The following is a 26100-nucleotide window of genomic DNA, read 5'->3' as shown; positions in this document are numbered from 1 at the left end:
TAAGGATGAAATAGAAATTAATCACTATAATATGGCGTTGTGATTTATGGGGACAATTAATTGACGGCAATGGATTTAATTAATGGCTCGATTATGATAATAAACTTCATGGCGTTCACTTACGAATTGAACTAGACTGGTTCGCTTTCGAATTCGATTCTATGGAAGCACAGTGATAGTGTATGGAAATCCAGTTACCTATTGAAGATCAATTACGACGCCTTTAGGCTGATAAGAATGTCAATTGTTTCACTTGAAATCTCTGCTAGGTCGAACGATGTTCAATTGTTTAATATTTGATTGTTTGTAATTAATTAGCGACGAGAACTTCCTCTAGTCAAAAAGTCTGATAATTAACCTGTTTATTTATCGAATGCTCCATAACAATCAAAATCAATTCATTAATTGCTTAACCCTTTCAGGACAAAGTTTTTTAAAGAATATTTTTTATTAGGCATCGATTAAATGAACAAACGCAATCCTAGAGTTTAATAAAATTTAATGAATACGTAGTATATTAAATATAGGATTTAATAAATATGCACTGAACAATTTATATGTACAAATTTTTATAAAAATATCGACAAATACAAAAAAAGTGTCCAAAAAATGTATTGCCTTATTAAATTGCGTAATATATTTGTTGCAGTAGAAGTTCATATTTCATTACTTATGGATATATTTACTTATAAAATTAGGATGTAATAGCATACATTAATTAGAAAGCTTACACGTTTACTAAATTAGTATATTCGCTATAATATGTGTTATTTATATATCCTGCTCAATTATATAAAACGCTGGTATCTATAAAACAATTAGTTTGTGGCAAAGTAATATACACTGTATTTTATAACTTTATTATAATAATCATTAAAATAGCAAATATATTACTCACTCTTTTTTGGCAGAGTATTACATTTTATTGCAATAATTGGAATACATCAAAAGAACAAAGGAACTCGATTCGTCCCGTTTTTTAATTACTGGCTTTTTCTATTCTTCGGCAATATTGAAATGCACATCCTGAAGTCCTAATCAAAAAGGCTTGAAAAATACTCCCTGAAAAGTGGTAGTCCATCATTCAATAATTCAACAAAATATCAAATACAATTGTCCGTCCTGAATCGGTTAATCAATCCCAATATCATAAATCTGAAGTCAGAATCATATCAAACCAAAGAGAAACAATATATGAAATTAAAATGAATCTGGAAAATAAATTCTTTTCTACTATATCTGACGAGAAGTAAATAAGAAAAATATTTACTGCATCTCGCACCTAATCAAACATAATTAAACATCATAAGCATAACTTAAGTTAACATTATGGCAAGAGGACGAAGCAGATGAATTACCGAGAAAATTAATGAGGTACAGGATAGAAGGGTTGAAAAAGGGGATATTCTGGGAAAATCTTTCTTCTTTACGGTAGCCAGGAGATGAGGAGGCAGGTTCTGGAAAAGGAATCTCCCCTGTAGGCCGGCAAAATAATTTTGTCCCGGATTCCGACTCTGCCAGATTGCGAGCACATTCTTCCTGCTAATTGCTAACAATTAACGGTGGAAACCGGGTCCAAGCTGGCCGTAAACGCGGCCTGTGTACAGTACGCGTTAATAATGCGTGGCTAATTGGGGTAGGGAACTTGGGGGTGGTCGGCGGCCGCTCTTCTCTCTTGTCGTTGACTCAACCTATTCTGTTCGTTGGCTAACTGGAAATCGGTGTACATTGTTTCTGGCCGTTGGCCCGCGTTCTAATTCCCTCTGTGCATTTTATTAACGACGAACAGAGAACTCGATTACGATATACGGTTTTTTATTTTTTTCTAATTCGATTAGAAGATGTTTTTGTATATTCTTCGTAAATGCAGGCTATAGGAGAACATGATATGTCACATTTTTTATTTTTTACAAAAGAACGATTTCTTAAGCCTCCACGTTAATATACATATTACCAAAATTGTCTTTTTATTCGGTTTTGGAACTGAACACGTATTATTCCAAAATAATGTTGTGTATAATCTTAAAAACAGTGCTCGACATAATGTTAAAAAATTAAATTAACATATTAGATATTAAAATATGAAATCGTTGCTTGTCTTAATAGTTGTGTTAGGCTTTGGAATTTGTAACGAAATTTCGTCAACTTTAAAGCTACTTTTAAGATGCTTATTTTTAAATTTAACAAGTTGTTTTCATTTCCAATTATATTGTATTAAAATACTATTTTCGCATATTTCGTTTCATCGTGCTCACTTGTAATATTGTTTGATACTAAGGCTATCTATTAAAATGGTTAAAATGATCAAGTTCCAATCGTTCATAGAAATGTAGATCGATAGGTTAGTTTTAAGGTTTCAACGATCTATTTTATGTATCACTTTGTATTAGACACACTATTAACTAGATCAATTAAAGGAACGTTTAGCATGCCATTTTTTATTTCTATATTCACTTTTTCTATCTGTACATTTTTTTAGTTATTATTTTCAAGCAAATCATTATGACAACAGTGTGTGAATAACATTTTAATCTATTAAGCCGATAGAATATCGATTTGTTTGAATTCTACACTAATATCGTTCATAAAAGCTCTCTCCTCTAGTTATTTTTGGTAGTGTATATTTTCATATAAATTTCTTTGGCACAAGTTTCACATTCCAGTTGTCGTCAATGCTAATATTAAAGTATATTTGATTAAAATAGTTCATAATTAATCAAAAGGAACCTTCGATATTTGGTTTTAATCAATGGTTAGACTCTTTACAAATAATTTTACATTTTTATCGTGCCTGATTGCTGAATCGTTTGAGTTGGGTTTGATTTGGATTCGTAATTGATCAGAAGGCGTCTTTGACATTCCTATATACTTTTAATCAATAAGAGCATTCTTCATAAATGGTATTATGCTTGTTTGCAGAATCGATCGAGCTAGATTCGATTTAGGTGGTTCATAATTGATTAAAAGAAACTCGATATTTGGTTTTAGCTTAATTTCATTTTATTTGACTTCAGAGCCGGCTAAATTAAATTTGATTTAGGTTCTTCGTAATTGGTAACGCAAAATTCTTAATGTTTAATTTGATTCCTCGTAGATGCTTTAACTTCAGTTTTCTCGGCCGATAGCGTTGGTTGAACTAACTAAGCTTAACTCGAATTTTTCGTATTTAAACAAAGCAAGCTTTTAATCTTCAATTTCATTTGTGTTCCAATAACAATTTGTGTTCAACTTCGTTGAGCTTGCTTATAGAATATGTTGAATTTACATATTTCTGATGATATCTATACTTTTGCATATAATTTGATTCGTTTAATACATTGAAAATTCAAAAATTAAGTGAAATATTACCGAAGATCATCGATTATGGTTTAATCTTCCGAATGTTGTTCCTCTGAATTGTTATACAAATATCAAAAGAAATTAAATCTCTACTAACAATAATAACATACTCCATCCGAAATGCAATATAAAAGATAGTACTCTAGTTGCATTTCATTTCTGATATAATCGATATCTCGAAAAAAAAAACAGGATACATCGTTTTCCTCTAACGGCAAAAAGTTGAAATAAAAATGCGAGAGTTCCGCGAATTTTGTTAACGATTCTTTTCGAGGGTGTTTCAGAGAAAAACGGGATTAAATAGCGTTTAAACGTAGCACGACTATTCGATAAAAGTAACACGAGATTGTAAACCAGATAATTTTGTTTGTTCTCGAATGTAGTTGGATCTCTTGCGCGCAGTGGTTTGTGTCAATAAATGAGCTGGCAAAGTGTCAAGTAGTACGTCAGTGATATTCGCTTCAACTGCTCTTTACAGCTCGGTGAAACAGAAAAAAGTGATCCTTTTTTTTCTTCAGCATGTACGGTTACCTGCTTTAAACAAGATAATATATAAGATAATTGCAACATATTATCGACTTTCTCGCATTTAAAATACAAATCACATTTTTGTTGATCACATTTGTGTAAAACGCTTCGATATAAAAATTTTAATCCATTTTCCTGACGTTGAATATTTCGTAATTTTACATTTAAAGCTTTTTGTCGAAATCGTGAGAAAAAGCTTTAAATTCTTTCATTTAGAAATTAACGTTACGCTGAAATATTTATTATTCTAATATTCATATACAAATAAATAAAATTCTCTCGTCATAATAATAATGATAATTAAATGTTTCGCTTAAAAATTGTTCATGATCTAGACCTTTAACTCTTCTTACAGAAATTTGAATTTGGATGAACTATGAATTTATTATCTAATTATAAGCGAGCAGTGACTGAAACAATAGAAATGTTGCTTTATTATATGCTCATAGAAACATACACTATCGTGAGTCATCTGCATTCTGCGCATTTTCGCACTTTCAAATTTCTCATAAATGCTTAAAAACCCACCATCTCCACTAATCTAGTCGTTCACAGGCCGTATACAACCTCATTTTCGAATTTTTTTTTAATTTTATTTTTAACTTTTAAATTTTTTATTTTAATTTTTTTTTTAATTTTCATATAATTCCAACTAATTTTCCCTACATATTGTTTTGCAAGATTAACCGATTTGGCAAAGAAGTGGTTCAATTCCAGACGAACACTGGCCGGGACGACAGGAATGTGTTAAACGAATCTCTATTCATCGAGACAGTCGATATCGTTGACCAACGTTGCTCGATTCTCACCAGTCGGTTTATTGGCTTGTACCCTCGTCGAACTCGAACCTTCACACGCCTTGGCGGAACGAGAAAAAGGGCAGGGGAAAAAAAGATCCTGTCTAACAGTTCGGGCTCATTCGCGCGTGTAAACGCTTCTTCCATCGAGTCAGGCGAATATTTCGTTCGATAAAATAGCCACTTCGCCATACTTCCGGCACGGACTTAGCCTCGAAACGGAAAGGCAGACGCTTGTTACGCAACGTGTTGGATCGAACGGTTCGATATCGATACCGACCTGTCTAATCTTCTGGCGGATATCGATTACGCTTTGACGTTTATATTAAAACATGTTCGCGCTCCGAATGAGAAACGTGAGCTGGGGCAGGTTGCTACGTTTTCGGCTGGAAATTCGTCGCGATCGAGCTTACTCAAAAAACGAGGACTTCTAGGATGTTGCTTGAAAATCGGTTACGTTCGCAATTTATCTGGAATTTCTTCTTTCAAGGAAATTCTTTTTGGATTAAAAGTGATGCATACGTGATGGTTTTTCATTTATTTTTGGTGTACTGAACGTTTGTTTCATTGGTCGAAGTTTTCAAATTGTTCGATAAATAATGGTGGACTTTTTCCATTTTAACGATAACATCGAAGATAGGGACTGATTAAATAGTGGTGAATTAAAACGTTGTTGACTTTAAATGCACTGAAAATGTATCGATTATTTTTTTATAGAAACTTGTTGGATCACAATTAATTTCACCCTTTGACATTAGTTATACATAGTTGCATATAATTGATTAAGATAATTAGATATACGTAATTACATTTCTGTGATAATAAAATGTCAAAATACCTCCATATTCTTAGTAATTGCAAAGACAACAAATCTGAAACTCATTACTTCGACGAATATAATAGTTCTAATGTTAAAATAATTCTATACAGTCTAACCTCTATAATGACGAAAAACCGGCACACTATCGAAAAATCGACGAAAATAACGAAAATTCCTTTCGAAAAGCCCTTCACTGCCTCTTCTCCCGAGACAAAACCAAAAGAGAGAAAAGAATCATCAGACATGAACGTTTGTCAGCGTTGAGCACATCATCAACGCCGGACAAACGGAATACAGAAACGCGTTATCTAGGAATACAGGACTGAAGTTGTCCCTTCGACCGAGCAAAAGGAAAGCACCCCTTTGCGACGCACGGCGCCGCTGAAAAACTTATCCCAATCTCACTTTGAACCTCCATTTAACCCATGCCTTAAGGAGAATCCACAAAGGGGGCAACAAAAACTCTAGCACCAAATCAGTACCATCCCAACTGTACAAAAAGGAGCAAAGGAACGAACACCTTCTTCATTCTCTATAGAGTGTCACAAAATATTTGCAGGATTTATAGGATCGATTCTAGATATCAAGACGAAGAAAGATGTTCATATACAAAAATGTCTTTTGAAGCATATCTTTCAAGTTATAAATAATTTTTCGTTGAGGGAGAAATAACAGTAGCTACGCAAGCAGACACAAATACAAGCTCAGCTCACATCCCAATCAATTAGCAAAAACGTTTTGAGTAGGAAATGGAGCAAAGATTAGAGTCCAGAAATTCTCGGCATATCGGCAGACCTCATAATGCGATTTAGTTGAGTTCAAGCTAGCCCTCAGTAAATATAAATAATTAACGATAGTCAGCCGCTGAGCAAGTATCTACGTATATTGTCAATGTTCCATTACAAAACTTACTTATTGTCTTAGATAGACTGTAAATAATCTGGAGCTTAAAAAAATTAACAATTTTATTTTAAAAAGTAAAGGATTTATTTCTATGAATTCATTTATCGCAGCTAGATGATATAAATAATAGAAAATTCCACGATGAACTTCAAAAGTAATATTTGTAACATCGTCACCTTTAACTTATTAGCGTGGATAATTGAAAAAAAAGAAAATAGTAAGGAACATAAGAAAAAATGAAATACAGTTGATTAGTGTGGCTTTTGAAAGATTCATTCGTATATTTAACAATCATATAACAGTCCATACCCTATGTCATTTATCTACATGAATTTTAAAAAGAAAGGTACGAAGTACAAATAGGATAAAAACGGTTCACCAGCTGGTTCATCAATATCGATATATGAGCGATATATGACAGGCTGAAGTAATTAACTGCACCTTTTGACATTTTTGTCAATTTTAGTGCCAAAGCACTCGATTCTTACCTTGTACACTTTCATCGATTTTTCAATTTTTTCTTTTTTTTTTTTTTTTGTTTTTTACCAAATTAACCGAGTTTGCAAATGAGTGACTCATATTTCTACCATAGAACAAAGTTGTTTATAACATGCAAGATATCCCTCAGACGACATTTTCCTATATAAACTTTTCCATCGTTTAGATGTTTAAAATCGATCCTATAAATGTAGAACTCAAAAGTCAGTCAACGTAAGTCAATCTTTCATGAAAAATGACTTATACTACCCCCTTATAAGATGTAAAACACCCCTTCGTTGTCAAAACAGTTTAAACGTTCTAATAATGACAGAGTACGAATATAAAAGACTAACTTGCACCAATTAACTTCTGAATCATCAAAATATCCCTCACATATTTTGTGACACTCTATACATAAGAAGGAACCCTTCGACCTCCCCTCCTTTTACCCTCGTAAAATTCGCCGAAGTAGCTGTAGAAGATGGCTGAGGCTGGTGTGTTGTGCCCGGTATGGTAGCAGGTGAGAGGCTGGCGCAACCTCCACCCCCGGAGAATTGTACAATCAGGGAAGAGAGTCGGACAACGGTCAGGGTGAGCTGCGCCGAGAGCGAGTACATCGACCCGCGCACTGCCACCTATGTGCTGCAAGTCTTCGACGCAGACACCAGGCGCCTATTGGCGTCCGCGACTAGCATGACGCCTAGCATGCTCGAGATCACCGATCTACCAGCGGAGAGGAGTTACTCAGGACTGGTTCTCTCGCTGAGGATCATGACGGAGCACGCGATGAGCGACGCCACGGTTCTTCACAGCCCGCACTTTGTTCAGGAGGGTAAGACACAGGAGCATCAACGATACCCAGGTAGGGGCCAGCTAGTGTTCGATTTCGAGTCAGCGTGCGCCATCCGTGGACCACATATAAATTCTGTCCAGAACACTGAGCCAGAACACGATCGTGGTCCAGATCGTCCCTATATTCTCATTGATCTTTCCTTTTCTATCGGGTAATTGTTGTTCTTTCTTTCACTTTCTCATTTTTTCTTTTTACTTTTAATTCCCCTGCGGATTGCAATTTGTTTCATTAGTTATTGATTATCGGAATCCTTCTCGGGAGATCGTGTAATATATTTGATGGAAATTTCTGCATTCGGGGCTGAAGAGAATCAATTATTATTTTGTAGAATTTTGGAAAATGTAAAATACCTGGAACATTGGGAAATATAGACTCTTTGGAAAAATATTTGAATAGTTTTGAAATCATTGAAGTCGTGGATCGTCCTTTTCCTTCCGAAATTTGACTATCCAGTGTTTGTATCATGATCGTTGAAACGTTCTTTTTTTTTTAATTTGTTGAAATTTATTTCCTCGATCTCTCGAATTTCACTTATTAGTAATAACGAGGATCATTTTATCGCGCTTGTTTCAAAGTAGTAAGGATATTCTTTTTGATATTGTGGACCAGTTGATTCTCGATAAGGATAGATTCTATCTGAAACGCGGAATCTGATTCAATGCTAACCCAACTACCGAATTAAATGTTGAAGTTCTAAATAGTGAACCATCCACTCTGAACTGCTCGTAAATTGAAATCCGATCAGAATTGCGTTCGAACTAGTTAGCCTGCTTGATTTGAATGTTGCGCATCATCGATATCGCAGCTCATCCTATCGATCCTGTTTCGGTGTCCGACCAACGAATCTTCGTTTTTAAGAACCCGATTGTTTCAAGTTTCTCCTGTGAATCACCTTTCTAAGATCTTTTCATTTTATTTTCTTCATTATCACAATAAAAAATTTCTTGTGTTCGAATTCCTCAGCATGTTGTAATTTTTGAGTGACATTTCGATTTTTGATGCGTTTCACATGTTTGATACGATTTTAAAATATCAATTAATACAGTTGACTGCTAACAAAATATGGCCTTTGCCCTATTGAACAGGCAATATCAGTTAACATTAATCAATTCTTTTGCATAATAGAGACAAATAAAATTTTCGAAGTAAATTCTACAAGTAACAAATCTGATTATTCTATTTGACGTACCATAATAAAATCGCAAAAGAGAAGTAACCTACAACTTGCGACTTTTCGATTCACTAATATCATTAGTTGTAAAATTATTATACAAACGGAATATATCATCAGAAATATTCTTATTTTAACTAATAATATTTGCTTTAACTTCATTCGCTTGTTGTTACTTTTGTTCTTCTAAATAATTTTGTCGAAACATAAAAGCAACAACCCAACAGTTGCGTTAATTAGTTATTACTGAAAGTTAATAACTAGGTTGTCAAAAACTTAAACAACACAACGTTAGCAATGGCGAATCTATCACAAAGAGTTTGTCAGATAACAAACTAGTTTTATAAGATTTATTTGATTGCAAACATCAGTCTCGTTATTACATATTGACTTTTACAATTCAGCTTAATCGTTTCGTCACATTCCACAATGTAGCTACCACGAGGATAAAGATTAAAATTATTGCAATTCGATCTGTCCTTAATTTTGTAATTAAGATATACTTCATGAAGAATAAGTGTTCGATACTTTTTAATGGTACTATACCTCACATTTCCACCTCTTTGATACGAATTCTGCAATCATAACCGAGTAGCTCTAGTGTTAAACTCCAAATGCAAAATTTATTACATGTTTAGCTTCTATTCGTGCCGCTGTACCTCATCCAGATATTTCAAATCGAACAGAAGAATTAAATAATCAGACGTCACTACCAAGATAGTCGTTAGTACAAACGGAAATTCACGTTAGCGTACCGCTGTCAGTTAGGTCGGTGTTCGACATTGAATCGGCCATGGAGAAGAGCATCACAGTATCAAATTATGCTGTCAAACGTGTCCCCGATAGCTAATCCAGAATTCACGATTAGCCAACATAATCCAGACTTAATCTGGGATCAAGCAGAGATCGGCCGACCAGCCGTTTTAATCATTAAATCATTGGATCATCCTAGGAAATCCGACTGAAAATCTGATCCAAAATTAACGCTCGCCTACGCCGGATTTAACAGAAAACCGAACACCGGTGCTGCGTAAACACAGAATCAACATCATATATAAACTCGTGGAAATGATCAGCAACTTCGCCTCCAGTCAATGTCGACTAACAATAAGAATGTGTGATGTTACCATGATTTAAAACTAATCTCGATCGATCAGCCGAATAGAATTGAATTCTGTTGTTAAACCGTTGGATCAACTTATCGTATCCATTCCATCGATGGAAACATGATTCGAGATTAATCTCTACCAGTTGATCGCCGATTTAGATCGTTATTGAATTGTTCTAGACTGAAGGATGAGTGGATGAAATGGATTTTGTCGAGATATGTAATAAAACGTGAGGATCGCAGGAAATCGATATGATAAGTCTATTTTTGTAGATTTTAACCATTTCGACTTTCGCCATTCAATATCTAAAAGGGAGCAATACAACGTAATTGAAAAAGGGAATAATGCATCGAGTACAGAAAAGATAGAAAATTGATAAATGATATAGATCAAGGATTTTTGTTATATTACGATCCATACTTTTAAAATGTTCAGGAGGATGGGGGAAATACAGACTTAATGCAAAAAATGTATTTTTTAGATATACGCTAAAACTTTTATATAAAGACTGTCCCTACTTATATGATCGCCATTATATATACTGCACGAAAGTTAAGCCCTTGTTGTACGAATATAATGTTATCTCTTTCTAAGAGCAATAAATTTTGGTATCTAACTCTACTTATACACGGAAACTAATGAGCTTTAAATGACGATATTTTTTAGGGTTGAGGATTAAGATATATTTTAATTTACATTTGTAGCAACATTATCTAAGCAAATAAAACAAATACATAATTATGGAAATATGAAAACTAACAACAAATTAATGGCCAGAAAAGCGATATTCATCTTAAGAAATCCACAAGTCATGCAAATATAAATTACTGCATTATTTATTTAAAAAATCCAATCTTAGATATCGATAATCGAATTTTCAAAAAACATTCTTCCTAAATTCTACCAAATCTTCCTAAATATCATAAAGGTATATCTAGAAAAATCCACAAAAATTAACAATATGAACCCAGCCAACAACACAAACCGTCAAATTCCTCCAAACAAAGAAACAAGCTAAAGAAGCTAACAAACTCGTCTGCGCTTTCACTTTCATCGTAACGATTAAGCCATCATCAGTGGTTTTACGTGGTGTACGGTGATCAAATTTATAGACGAGCATTAGTCGACGTCGTGTGTCGTGTCACTGGTTATTAAACGGCTCGTAGCCGCGTTAATCGTTAAAGTGAACTATAAATGGGTCGCGGAACCTGATTACAAAACGTCTTTCCGCTAACCATGGCCACGAATATGCAAATGGACGGGCTCTTTGCAAATTCGTGGCGAAAGGCTCCCGCGTATACATCCTGTAAACGGTTAGTATGTACATAGCAGAGAAGTCGGGAAATTCCTGGTTCCGAGGGACACCACTAAGACGACCGCGCGTACGTGAGGACCAGCTGTAGAGCGTTCAACCGAAATTGGTCTGCGGCCAAACGCGATCCTCCGCGTCATCGGGCTTCAAGAAAGAGATAAAAGAGAAGGAAGAACGGAAGCTCGATAAACTCTCTTACAAAGAGAATCGTGTGCATACGATAGCTCACAAAAATACGCTACCAGCCATAACTAGGTATATGTTACGTCGCGTAACATTCTACCTAGCCGAGGCCACACACCGCGGGCAACATGGCAACCAGATGTCTTCGGATACTCCCAGCGTATCCTCCATAGATTCAAGGACCTTCCATAAATTTCATAGATTTCCTAGAAAAGGTCCTTCAAACGAAACAAACATCTGGTTCGGAGGAATTTCTAGAGACTATTGTCTACCACGGCTTAACAAGGGAAAGTCAGTTTTTGTCACGTCCGCTGCAACTTTCCTCCCACTAACCACTTTCTCTCGAGGGCGGTTAAGGCCCTTCGTTTAACCAATTAAAAACGAAGCCTATTCCCTCACTCTCGTAAATAACATCGGCACCAACCAATCCGATGGTCCCGTGCGCTAGACACACTCATCCTTAGCTCTCCTCCGAGACAGCATCGTCTTCCAAGAGTACTGTTTTTGCATCCTTCGAACGGTCAACATCCTTCGAGCGGGTATACACACCCGCAGATCACTCAGTCACTCACTCATCTCGTACATCCGCACCAGTGTAACTATCCTCGTTATAAGTTGTGGAATAAACGGTGAAATATAACTTACTACTGTGTCATATTCAAATCAACTACCTCTGTTATCCTAAACGAAACAGGGGAACGACTACTTCGCGGCGTCGATTCACCGAATCGTAGCGAGAAGTTACGCCTCTCGCTGACGCGTTTTCCTCGCGACCGCGTCTCTCCGCGAACGGTCGTAACAGTATATAAATATTTATTACATGTCATGCGCGTTAGGAGCAGTATTGTCACACTCTTTACAAACAGAATAACTTTTTTAACATTGCAACAAACAATTTGAATTTTTTTGAAAAGTTAAAAGAATTACTCTACTGGATGAAGCGTGGAACAAAATATTGAAAAAATTACAGATTGAAATTGCAAGAAAAATAGCAAGGATTACCTTTTACAACTCTTTTATTTGAGACTGTAATGACAATTTTAAAAATACGTTTTGTAGATTTATGTCATATACGTGCTGAAAATTTCATGGAAATCGATTGATGTAAGAATAAGCAACAGACATCGAAAGATGAACAAGAATGTACATTATGATTAACGGCTGTTTTTAATTGTTTGTAACTCATAGCAACGTTAATCAATCTCAATGACATTTTCAGCATATCTGCAAAACGTATTTGTTATATTTTCATTACAAGCTCAGATAAAGAAGTTGTAAAAAGTGACTTTTACTAATTTTCTGCGATTCAATTTTCTCAAAATTTTTTTACTCGTCATCTAGTAAACTAATCCTTCTAACTTCTCAAAAACCTTCAAGTCATTCGATACATTTCTGAAAAAGTTATTCTGTTTTAAAGAGTGAGCCAATACTTATGTTACTAACTGTATGTATTTATGGGATAGATGAAACAAATTTCGCTTCATTTCATATTTTATTGTGTCCTGCATATGAATATGCAAAGAAAATAACAAATTTATGATAAAATAATTAGAGACTAAGAGAATTAAATTTATACTTCGTATCGATAGATGTGTTAGTACTTATGGTCGGCAGTGTGTTTGAAGACTTACAGAAAGTTTTCACAAATGTATGAGTCAAACTAATCAAATCCTCTTCTTGTATATTTCACACGAGCTTATTAATTTTATTATCTAATATTTGATTCTCAAGAAACGGATAATGCATTGCAGTTGACAAAAATAGCTGTCCGTTTTTAGTCTATTAATGGATGTTTGGTAAAATAACAATCAAATTTGAAAGAATTTAAAAATCCTTTGCAAATTGTTGAGCACTTTTTCAAGAGTAAGAAAAATCGTGCTTGGAATAGATTTAAAATAGTCGCAGTACTAATGAACGATATTTTAACATGTTTTTCTATCTGATAAAGTATCGAGATGAAAAACTTTTTCACCTTTCACGTTCGGATTATTCCGTGATTATTTAACAAAAAAAAAAGTAAGAGACCATCGTATTTTATGCAAAGAAGGGGTATCGTTTCAATGGTAAAGGCAAATATGCTAAAAAAAAATTGCAGTTGATTTTTCCACCGCTTTATAACTCATAACGATAAAAATCCCTTCCTGAACAAAATGAGACAAAAAACTATCTCAATTTGCATTGTCAAATAGAATATCGTATTTCTGTAGGAAAAAACAATAATTTAGTTATTTAAACAATTTCTCTGATTTTAATTTTGAAAGTTACTAAAGTTCGTTCTCCGATTTTAATATATACAACGATCTCGTTGCTACGCGAGTAACCGTACCAGACGGTTAAATTATCCTGTATTTAAAAAGTATTTTTAAAAGAAACAAAGAACCTAAACTACAAGAATATAAAATTGCTTTCGGATTAACTACTTTTCATCCTGGTAATAGCAGAGATGCTGATGTCACGTCTATGTTGAATCTAGCCTGCTGCGTTTAATATCAACTTAGAATCACAGAAGCAGAACAAGAGGGCTATTCGTTTAGAGGAGTTTGTAAATTTAAGTGGATTCTGATTAATCTCGAACTTGAGTGCGAAGCGTAATTCTGGACAGTGCATCTGAATCCCAGATTCATTGCTGGCGTAACGATAATTCACGATCTCTGCAAACACGTCGGACCACCTCGGTGTAATCGTGTTTTAACGCGAAAAACTGTGCTGAACCTCGTCACGTTTCTATCGTAAATTGAAACGATAGTCCCTGTCTAAATTACGAGTATTGTAAAAATAACAAGCTTGAAATAAGCAATACGATCGTGTAGAATTAAATTGGAAACGTGCAGTTCAATTTTACGTGAACGATGAGAGATATTTATTCTGATAAAACTTCTGACGACAAAACGACGGACAAAGACTTCTGTGACAAACATAGAAAGTTTGAAACACAATCTTACAAAATTATTTGTTGATCGGGTAGATCCAATTATACCCGTAACAAGAAATACATATCACCGATGTCGATAAGTTTTTATTCGAGATACAGTCGAAATTTATGTAGCTGTAATACTTCAAATTTAATTCAATTTCTATTGAACGTATGTTTATCTGAAATTGCAATGTAACATAAATAATGGTGAATTCTGAGGCAAGAAAACAGAGTTCGTAACAGCATCGCTTTTTCGTACTTTTCAATTTACAGAATTAAATATACTTTTCTAAAATTGAGAATTTCCTCTGTCGTGTATGGTTTCAACTCCTTCGCTTTTTTGTACGTAAACGCATAATTTTTTAGATCGAGTGAGGTATGAATCGCTAATCGGTCATTCCATACGGAACAACTAGACTGTGAATAAAATTCAAAAATGAAAAATTCAAACAATGTATTTTTTTTAACTATATCCATAAAAATATAAATTTACGTAAATACACGTAGTTTAGTAATAATAATCTAATAAAGTACTTGTTACATACTTCAAAATTTCATTGGTTATTCAATGAAAAAATGGAAAAAAAAAGAGATAAAACTCAATTTCGTCTATCTTCCGATCCATTTCGAACGTTAACGCGACGATCGATCCGGAATAAACTGAATCGGCTAATTGGCGGTTGGACGTCCACTTACATGGATCAACTCGATCAACTGAGGACCGCATGGCATAGACACGAACACGAGCGGACGTGGCAGTGTTACATCGGCGTACAGATATAATCGATTAATCCGAAATTAGCTGGATCGGTTAATTCGCTCGAGGCAGTTGGCGTCGAAACGAAATCGACGTTTCCAATCGGCCGCGATTAACGTCACTATCTCTCAATATATTCCGTAGAACGCAAAACAAAACTGAGGCGACAGAGAAAATAATCTACCTCCCAAAAATGGAAAAAAAACGAAATGACAAAAAGTAGGAAGAAGAATAGGAAAAATTAAAATAATTGAGTGACGGATTTTCACGTTTAAGATTCCTAATTATTCCAAATTTCTTTCATGATCACCTTTTTGAAACTCATGCATTTCTTCCCTTTTATTATCCGAGTAAAGAATTTTCTATATTTAACTATCAATAACTTCTAAACGATATTCGAATTTTGTATTTTAATTCTAAAATCTTAATTAATCTTTATATTCACTGCTGAATGCATGTTTCTTTCATGTCTTTATTTTTAAAGAGCCAATTATTTAAATTGAAATTTCTATTAATTAATCTCTAATATATTTATAATATAATTTATATTTATTATAACATTCTTGTTTATGACTATCTTCTACTTATTCGAACCTCTCTTGCACAAATCAACTAAAATTATTAATGAAACTTTGCAAGTCGCAAGTTATAAGTTCGGAAGATTACTAAATTCTTTCGTATAACAAATATCGCAATAAAGCAAATAGAATTTTAAGAGCAAAATTTTAAAAATACCAAAGCAAAGTGCCAATAGAAATGAACTGTCTGTCAAAAAAGGACGAAAAGAAGACGATAAAAAGAAAAATAGGAAAAAGGGGAAAAGAGGGAAGAAAATTTAGTCAAAATGTCGATTGGGATTCGCACGATGGAAGTCGACTTACCATTTGAAAAGTTTCAAAAAGTGACAACACCATGGGAAAGGGTTGAAGCGGAAGTGCCTTTACGATCGCAATCCCGAAAGCGTACATTTTTATGACCCTGTCACGAACGTGTCACGATCCTTTTCTCATTCTTTCGTACTATAATGTCTATCTCTTTCTTTCGTAGCATAATGACTATCGCTTTCTGTCGTATTATAATGTCTATCTCTTTCTGTTTCGACTGTGCCCCGAAAACTCGGTGGAAATCTGTCCGTACTTTTAGAAAGTCATCATTTATTTGACGCATTTCGTTCATTCATTTGTCGAGGTAGCGGTGCACCGAATGGTCCATTTTCGTCCTTCCATCCTATTGTCTTGAAAATTGGTGTTGTTGTTCGAGGGGAAACGATTTCCACTGCGGAAACGGAGGAGTTTTTCTGGAGAACAATTTCTGTGGGCTTCTTCCCTTTGAAGACGTTGCAGGAAAAGATTTCAAGGTTGTCTCCTCTGTTCTTGTTCGATAGAATTGTCGTGTAATTTCTCTTATGTATCGTTTTATATGAACCTCATAGAAGCCAAACTGATCAGTACTCCACTTTTTCATTAGTTTACGATTTTATTAATACACGATTAACATTCAACTATCAAAAGAAATATTTTCGCTTCAATAAGTTCATTTATCGCAAGAAGCTGATACAGATAATGATAATATTTCAAGACATTAGAAAACAGTGTTCGTATATGACATCATCGTTTTCTCATACTTTTCAATTTATGAAATGCACCAGTGTGGTTTCTGAACGGTTCATATAATGCTACTCAATTCAGCTATATTATTAGGTTATTAACAATAAGTATGTAATATCGTGATATAATGTGTTTACAAAGAGTGAACAATAGAGATGTTAATCAGACAGAAAAAGACGATTGTTGTTCAACCTGAACTATTCACGCCAAACGTACAGAAAACAGCGCAATCCACACTCTCTCGGCAACGCCACTCGCAACCTCTGTCTCCGCTCAACTCGCACTCTGCTTCTCGACTCGCACTCTGCTTTTCGACTAACGCTCTGGCCGTTGCCGCATTCTGTTGTCTTTTTCCTAGGCCCACCGCACACGTGTTCTGCAGGCGCTCGTGGCCAGGGTCACGTAGGTCTTTTCCACGAAACTATGCACTTGAAAAGACCGATGACACATTGATGGGCCCGACGACGCCTCGGCTCTCGCGACATTGTTCATAGTTCGCCCGATATTTCTTAGGCCTTTCGTCCACGATACTACAAGTATATTATCTGCGTTTTATCCGTGATTCTCAAGAGTACCAACTTCACAACAATCTATACCGCTCTCATGCTCTATCAGCTAGAAAACTGCTCACAAAGAGTGTCATTCACAAAGGTGACGATTTTCTAAATAAAAAATAAAACTTTCGTTTTCCTCTATAATAGAGTAAAAAGGCTAATTCATGGAGTGATAGAATGTAAAGGAAATTGGAGCACACGGTGACTCGTGGAAAGAACAGTAGAGAAATAGGTGTTGAACGGCATACCACTATCACGAGAAATAGATATGAGATATTCTCTGCTTGCAACGTGCCGCGCTTTCGCTTCTCATCGTAGATCTGTGTTTCACCTGCCTCTCTGTAGATACCTTGGCCCTCTGATAGTTTAATTAATATTATCAATGAAATTGTACAAAACCACAAGTTGTAAATTATCGATATCAATTAGTGCCAATAATAGCGCACAATAAATAATATGCAGAAATAATAAAACGGTGCAAATAAATTTGATAATAAAATTGTTAAAGTTCTGAAATAGGGGGGGCCTATCTTTCTTTGTTAAAATTGAAAATTTTTAAAACTATTTATGCGATAAGAGCCTGTAGTTTACAACTTGTCATTTGTATGTTCGTTAATATTATTAGTTTATAAATTATCGTGCAAGAAGGCCGTTGTCATTGCATGCGAATCGTGAAGTCTTGCTACGGTAATTCTAATGTAGTGTGGAACAGGCTTAGATGACGCACAGCTTCTTTTCACTGCCATAACGAACATTGTGATGATGTTGGACAAGGTACTAAATTAGTTTTTAAAACGTATATTGTCAGCACTGAATCTACTTAATTGATTATGATTAATCAGTGAATCAGCCTGTATATTGTCGGATTCGTTAGCATATTTCTTGTATATTGAAGTCTTAATGAAATTTTTAATTTAGTAGAAAATTCGTCTAATGAAATCTCAACAAATATTTTAACACGATTGTTGTTCATAGATCTTTGTACCTTTCCGAGAATACATATTCTAAATTGATTTTAAAAGCCTTGATGTTACGATAATAACTTTATCTTTGGATTTCATAATCTAGATATCATTCGTTACGATACTTTCTTAACAAAGAATATTAGATAAGAAACACTATTACGTAGGAATGGAATGTTTACATGGAATGTCTATTTCAAATATTTTGTATTCGAAGGATGTAGAACAGAATTCCTGAAATACATTAAAACATGACCATACGCGCAATCCAAAAATATATAACGCGATCCCAGTGTGAAATATTTGTACGCTAACGGTTTTCCTTATTTTAGACTGAAAACAGGAGTATTATCGTCGCGATCAAGAACGACGATCAGCCCTGCGATGATATTTTCTTTATACAATTGTCGATGGCTAAATACGAAATCCATTGGACCATGGTTAATCATTCCAGTGCTCGTTTATTATAAAGATATTAATCCATTATTAACTGGAATGCGAAGGGAGAACATAAATCAAATCAAAACTCGAAATTACACGCACAAGTGAATCACGATGACGCTTCAATGACCTTTTTTGCATTTCTTACGCCAACCATTTTTTATTTTACAATATAACAATTCGATTTCTCAACATGTAGTTTTGTTGTGAAACGAATCAGAAGAGTATTTTTGTATACAGCTAAAATTTTATCACTCTGTTATTATAACGTGTGTATAGTAACTATAATAAATCTTCTTTAACACTGGCTATTTTTTACTAGAATAAAGAACTGGTACAATGTTCTCCGATAATATTAATGTCATAAACGAAGTTCCATACACAAAAAAGATATTAAACAACCGAAGAAACTGATCTCCAGAGTGCTCGAATTTCACTATATCCAAATCCAAAAAAAGGAACGCGAATAATAGTTTCGGAGGAAAGAAGATAGATATGTATGCGTATATGAAAATCGTATGAAAAGCTACACAAGCTATTTGCTAAATAAGTACAGCTTTAGACGATTTCACCATTCTTCTGACTATAATGTGTGTGTACTACTTGTCTGATCAGATCTAGCTCTCTACTTAACCAAGGAGATCTATTCCAGTGACATCTTTATTCTACTAATCTAACTGAGATCAATCTTACTCCATTGCGTCTTGTTCTCATTTATTACCCAGATAATCAATTAGTCTTCTGTTTAGATACTAATTCTCTTTCCAATTCATCTAACCCTTCCAACTCGATTACATTTAAAATTAAAAGCGGTTAATCATAGACTTATAATTAGAAGAATTAAATCTCAGATATATCAATAGCTAAATCACTTTTTTTAATGATTATATTGCTACGATAAATAAAATTTTATAAAATGAGAACTTCATTAGAAATCTTCAATGAAATTATTTCATTCCCAGTTCGAAGTAAATATCTCAATTTTTTATGAGATTTTATTCTCAATAAAATAGTCATCAATAAAGTTCAATGATAATAAGTTTCTAAATTCGTGTGACAGATCATCGTTGAGTCGGATTCCATCACCAATCACGAAAAACGTGTATTTCATAAATGATCCTAAAAATCCATAAAATCGTATCCACGACAACAATAATGGAAAAATTTCATTTTCAACGGTTGTAATCGCAAGGAGAGACATTTATGAGTGTCTCAAGAATCCTTTCGTCCCCCGAACAATGAGATCCCGCGAAGAAAAGGAAGAGAGTAGGAAGAGAGTAGGAAGACTGATGGTACTTACCATGATTTCCAGCTCTGACACCGGTGATGCTGTCGCTGTCTGGACCATTGCTCGGTGCGGTGGTCGGAGCAACGGCGGGCCTTCTACTCGTGATCTTTGTGATAGTTTTGGCTGTGAGATTACGGTATCGACCAAGGACTCAGGAGGACAAGGATTCTCACGACGACGGCGGCATGGCGAATCTAGCCGCGTCCGGAACCGGCAGTTCCTCTCCACGTGATAAATCGTCGACTCTGCCTCTCAACTCTGACAGCATCGAGAGCTTCGAGAAGGACCCCGATATAATTCCTCACGCTAATGGTAGGTAATTTAATAAGCGCTGTATTTTAACCAAAGTTGATGATATATGTGATTATCGGTTAGCACATTGAGGAACTTCCAACCATTTGATTCTTCGATTATAATATCTATATGGTTACTAAAATTGTATGACAGGTGATGTTCCCTGAAACCTAAAAAGGAAATAAGAATTATTATACACATTCTTTCTACTGAAAGAATGACTAGATTCTAACTAGCGAAGAAGTACACTATAAGATGGGATGCCATATATCCACGAGACAATTTATTTTGGATACATACAAAGATACAAATGAAAATATTATAAAATGAGAAATACTATAATCTTCTACTGCAAATTAACGATGTGAAAATGTTACGAAAATTTAATGGTTATGAATTAATAATTGATTTCAGGGTTAACTAGACATAGTTTTATACTAGATCTAATTTTATACCCATTATTTGTTTAATGAGTTTATGCGTTCAATGAGTTTGTTTAATTGATCAATACAAATGTGCAAAAATTCGAGTGTCGTTTCATTAAGAACTCAATAGGATTGAACAATTAAAAACCAATTGCTTTGACGATACAGCAAAGAGCTATTACCCTCAGTGCAGTAACAATCATCTTGAACTCTATATTGCCACAGAAAATTCTTACGCCGAGCTGTGCAAGGGCACTTCACCAAGATATGTGTTACACCAGCAACGAACGGATGCAAGTACTTTTACTAACACAAGCAATGTGAGTACGAATTTCATCAATTGAAATATAACACTAGATGCATTTACCTATACATGTACGTAATACATACCACATAAACAAAAAACTAACATCGAATATTTTGAGATTTGAATTAAGAAACTTCAATAACTAATGTTTTCATATCTGTTAGTTTCAACTTTGTGCCAAAATAAAGCAAAATCTTTTACTTGATTAAAAAATCATGAGAATAATATATCACTCATTTTATAATTTTTTATATCTTAATCTTTCTTTAATTTCAACAAATAAGAAGACTCCTAATATTTTAACGATAACTGTAGTACAATGTTTAAATAATAAAATACGCATGATTCTTTTATATTTTCCTTAAATTTAAGAAATTATGAAAATAACTCGAACAAGTTAACATGGTTAAAATACTATAGGAATAGGAATTTTTTGTAACCGTAGTGTATGGGACATGAAATAACATCTCCTTGTTAAAGTTTCCCTTAAATTCTTTCGCTAGAAATGTCAATAAATAGATGCAATGCTTAAAAGATCAAATTTCTTATTGTTATAATCATTTAGTTATACTACTACTCTATTCTATCTATTTGTGAATTAGCATAATCGGTAATGAGCTATCGCTCTGGTTTTGCAGGGATCAGAGCTAACGTACGCCGAGCTGTCGCTCCGTAACCGACGAATACCTCCTAATTGTTATCAGCCAGTACAAGTATCCAATATTCAGCGGCCTCAACTGCTGGCCATGTCGACTCTGACGCGTAGGCAACCAATCCAGGAACCAACGATTTACGCGCAAGTCGCCAGTCATTCTAAGCCGATTTATGTACCACCCCCACATCCGTACATGAGTCGCACCAACGACGAGACCACGGTAGAAACTCCATTAATCGGACATGACAATAAGGTGACGACGATTAATAGACCTATCCTACCATTTGTTTCTGAAAATGAGTACGATTCGATGCAATCACTTGTGACTCTTCCATAATTTGTTAATATTGCATTGATAACAAAAATTGGAGGTTGATTAGAATAAAAGTTTACAATAAAATATTGGTAATTATATAATAAGTTTAAAATCAAGTATAGTCGATCGAATTGGAAAATAATCATACACATTTTCGGAATAATTTCAAACTATAACTAGAGTGCGGATTTTTACGCATTTATGGAAAATTCAAATATACAAAACTACACAAAACGTACTTACTATACAAAAATATAAAAAATATCTAAAACAAAGTACTCCTTCTACTATTTAAGGAATGAAACAAATTTTTATTTAGATTCCATTTATATGTAAAAACGTTTGCAGTCTAAATATAATCACGTTATAATAAATAAAACTAATATATAAAACTATATAAAATTATATAAAAACTATATAAAAAAACTATATAAAGCTAATATAAAGTATCAAAAATACGTTACCCGTTATAATACATATTTAACTTTAACTTAATTGACTTATTATTACTTAATTTACCCTCTCTTAGCTTTGTTATGACTTCTTTAGTTGCGCTCGTAAAAATTTGCATAAATATCCGTAGTCTAACAATAATCGTATCTCCTTATCTAATAAAATTTCAAACAGTCTGATATAACACACATAATATTGTATTTACAAAAGCTTTCTATAATAAATCTTTAAATACTTCTGTGAGTCACTGTGAATGTTTCCTTGAATTAAAATTTTTCATTCTGAAAAAACGTAATCCTGATAAATTTCAATATTTTCATTTAAGACAGTCATCATTAAAACCTTCTTCTGTTGATGACAAGACACTTCTTCTACATATTGACGATATAATCCTATAAGAGGAACGAATCTGTAGAATTTAATCACTTAATTTTTAAATAAATTAAAACTGCAGTTTGTAAAAGTTACTTGAATTGAAAATTTACTTAAATTAAGATTTAATGAATGAATGATTTTGTTCACAGATCACCACGATCAGCCAATCTGGTACCTCAATATGGCGTACCGACACGCCGCCAGCTTCAAACGCACCAACGACATGATTCTAAAACACGATCAAAGCAACATTCCGCTCTTATACACGTTTCTCGACGCGCTCTTTAATTATAAAAAAGAAAGATAAGTTAACCTCTTTAATAAGAGAAACAAGAAAAAGAAACCAAAAGAAAAAATCGAGGAGACGACGTTCCGCGTAGCTCGTTTGCGTGGAACGTGTACGATATGTATTATTGTTAAACTTTCTCGTACATATGTTGCAGAAGGTATTTATTAAACTATGAACGATGAAAGATGAAAGTAATTTAACAAAGGAAAAAAAACATACACATACACAAATATTTGCGTGAAGTATAGTACGAATATATTATATATGCTTTCCGAATGATTTGTGATAGAGTTGTTATGTAAATCGAGCGAGAACGATCACGATTTTTCGATATATCATCGGGATATCGTGATTCTCGATACATGTTTCGAATAATATTCTGTTTGGCGGGTAAAACAACAGACGGCGCAGCGATCGGCAGTAATGGTTCTAATGATCGAAGAGCGTGAAATTGGCGGGCCCTATTAAACCGTCCGTAAAAGAAACAAAAGAAAGCATAAAGGCATCAAAGATTTGAAAAATCTCGCAAAATGTCAAGTTTAAGAAAATTAAAAAAATGTTCTCGAAATTCAGAAATTTCAGCAACTTTTATGATTCGAAGCTCTGAATAATTCATATAAATAACTTACGAAAACATTAATTATGAATAAAACGATATAAATTTATTTATATATAACCAATAATAATCCAATTAAGGGTGTGTTTTTTAGACTTTAAAATAGTTTCATTACAAATTATTAAAAACTTAATTTGTTGGTTTCTTTGTTAACATTTTAATCCCTGACAAAATAGATATTTCTTATTAGAGAAGAAAACGAAGCGAAATGAGATTTCCGAGTTCCAAGAGTTTCAAGACTTCGCGAAGTCTTTAGATTCTAATCTTGCGAATCTCAATATGAAATTTTGTCCCATCTCAAGTTTTCTTTTATTGTACACTTCGATTTAATTTGTAAGTATAACGCGTTGTCGTTTGCGATGCCATGAACGAAGTACTACAATCAAAACGATGAACATTCAATTGTCCTTTTTTCCTTTTTCTTTTTTCCGTTTAGCATTTTCTCAGAGTATAATTGGTAGAAATGCGGTAGAACTATGATGATGATAATGATGATGATGAAGATGATGGTGAAAATGACGATGATGATGATGATGCCGATGACGATGATGGTGATGATGACGATGACGACGACGATGATAATGATGATGATGCCGGGGATGATGATGACGATGATGTCGATGATGATGATGGCGATGATGATGATGATGATGGCGATGATGATGCTGATGGTGATGATGATGATGACGTTGATGATAATGATGATGATGATGATGATGGTGGTGATGATGATGATGATGATTATGACGATAATGACGGTGTTGATGCCCATGATGATCTAGATGATCTAGATGATCATGATGATGATGTCGATGATGATGATGACATATATACATATATTAAGCATTCGTCGAAAGTTAAGACGTATCGAGGTGTTTTTTCGCAGCTTAATTATTTATTGTTGGACATAAACAATGCGAAAATTTCCGTGTACAGATTTAGATAAATGCGGTGTTATTATAACGATGTTATGTAGTCGTGATTAGAATTTAAAGATGGAAAAGAGAGATACAGAAATTTGAAGATTTTTCAAGTAATATAATATACGCATCTGTTGATTATATTAGACTCATTCTGTATATTCGATCGTTGCTCATTTTCGAAGCTTTAACCGTCCTTAATGGGAAGAAATGTTTCTTTTTTTCTTAAATGTAATAGTTACCCGCTACTTGCGTATTAATCTTTAATTAGCCTAAATTGTTTAATTTAGAGAATGTTATATGGTAAGGTGATCGTATCCTTACATTAAATGGAAAGGTTCGAGCGAGAGAAGTAAGATGAAGATATAGAAGGGATACCGAAGACTCTTTTTCATTTCCTTTAAGATCATTAGAATTTTATGTATACAAACTCTATCACAACCAAAGTACCAGTTTTTAATAACAAAGTATGTGTTGAAGATAAATTAAATTACTTACGTTATTAGATATTAATTCGATTTCTGCTGTTTAAACATTAATATCAATAATATTTTATATCGATATATTAATATTAAGTCTTAATTTTATAAAGATATATGTATTAGCTTTATATCAATTTTATATGTTCGTATTAATTTCATATATTAAGTTTCTATTTACTTTTCGTGCTAATTTCGCACGAAAGTATTTTCAATGATTTTTATTTTTCAACAAATATCTACTTTTATTTTATATTTACTATGTATTATGGTAGTATTATATTTTAACCTGCTTAGGAGGATATATACATATATATATATATATATATATATATATATATATATATATATGTATACCTGCTAAAAAACGTGAGATATGATCACCCTATATTTTAGATGAATTACCGGAGGAGGGTATGCATATGTGAAAGGAGAAAGAGTGGTAAAGCATAACGGGAATAAAATTCTCGAACGTTTTGTTGAGTTTTCTAGGGATACGTGTTTAGAAGACTGAGAATAGAAAAAGGAAGAAGAAGGAACAAAGTGTGTAAAGTTTATATTATGTAGTACGTGCCATATAATTGCAACGCCAATTGAAAACGTGACGCACCAAAGTGATTCCAAGTTATTGCATATCTGGATAATATATGCAATAGTTAATAATCTTGTGCCCACGGACTTTAATTGAAGCTCATTTTACTCGAAGCAATATGTTGTGCTTCGCGTTTCTGTCTTTTATAATTAAATGAACCATTTTATTACGCTGTGATTACGCCGCTATCACAAAAATTGTTGTGAACGACACAGAGAAAACATTCCATTACCACATACTATACGTTTCTTTATAGGTTGACGATTCAAGTTCGAAAAAGAAACACAATTTTTTAACGTAGGAAGCCGAATTGAAATGTTTTTCACAGCTCGCGTTTCTCGCAAACGACTATCGATAAATG

At 33.9% G+C, this 26100-nt stretch overlaps 1 protein-coding gene across 4 annotated transcripts in view; it reads left to right on the top strand.

The window, feature by feature from the left end:
- LOC117236652 (hemicentin-2-like) overlaps positions 1-23343 on the top strand; it is a 574361-nt gene extending 551018 nt beyond the window's left edge. The window contains exons 13-17 of one of the 4 annotated variants that reach the window (XM_033499780.1): positions 7388-7729; positions 20043-20330; positions 20963-21057; positions 21683-21952; positions 22993-23343. In XM_033499780.1, the coding sequence (XP_033355671.1) occupies positions 7388-7729; positions 20043-20330; positions 20963-21057; positions 21683-21952; positions 22993-23070 (1073 nt within the window). In that variant the 3' untranslated portion in view covers positions 23071-23343. Of the gene's footprint in view, positions 1-7384; positions 7730-20042; positions 20331-20962; positions 21058-21682; positions 21953-22992 lie in introns of all 4 variants that reach the window. The other 3 variants (XM_033499782.1, XM_033499779.1, XM_033499783.1) reach the window with 3 other exon arrangements.
- The last annotated feature ends 2757 nt before the right edge of the window (positions 23344-26100 follow it).

The sequence above is a fragment of the Bombus vosnesenskii genome, unplaced genomic scaffold, assembly GCF_011952255.1.
Source record: "Bombus vosnesenskii isolate JDL3184/JDL3185 unplaced genomic scaffold, Bvos_JDL3184-5_v1.1 scf7180000013351, whole genome shotgun sequence".
Classification (NCBI taxonomy): domain Eukaryota; kingdom Metazoa; phylum Arthropoda; class Insecta; order Hymenoptera; family Apidae; genus Bombus; species Bombus vosnesenskii.
The sequence above is the reverse complement of the archived record's forward strand: the minus strand, read 5'-3'. Positions and strand labels throughout refer to the sequence as shown.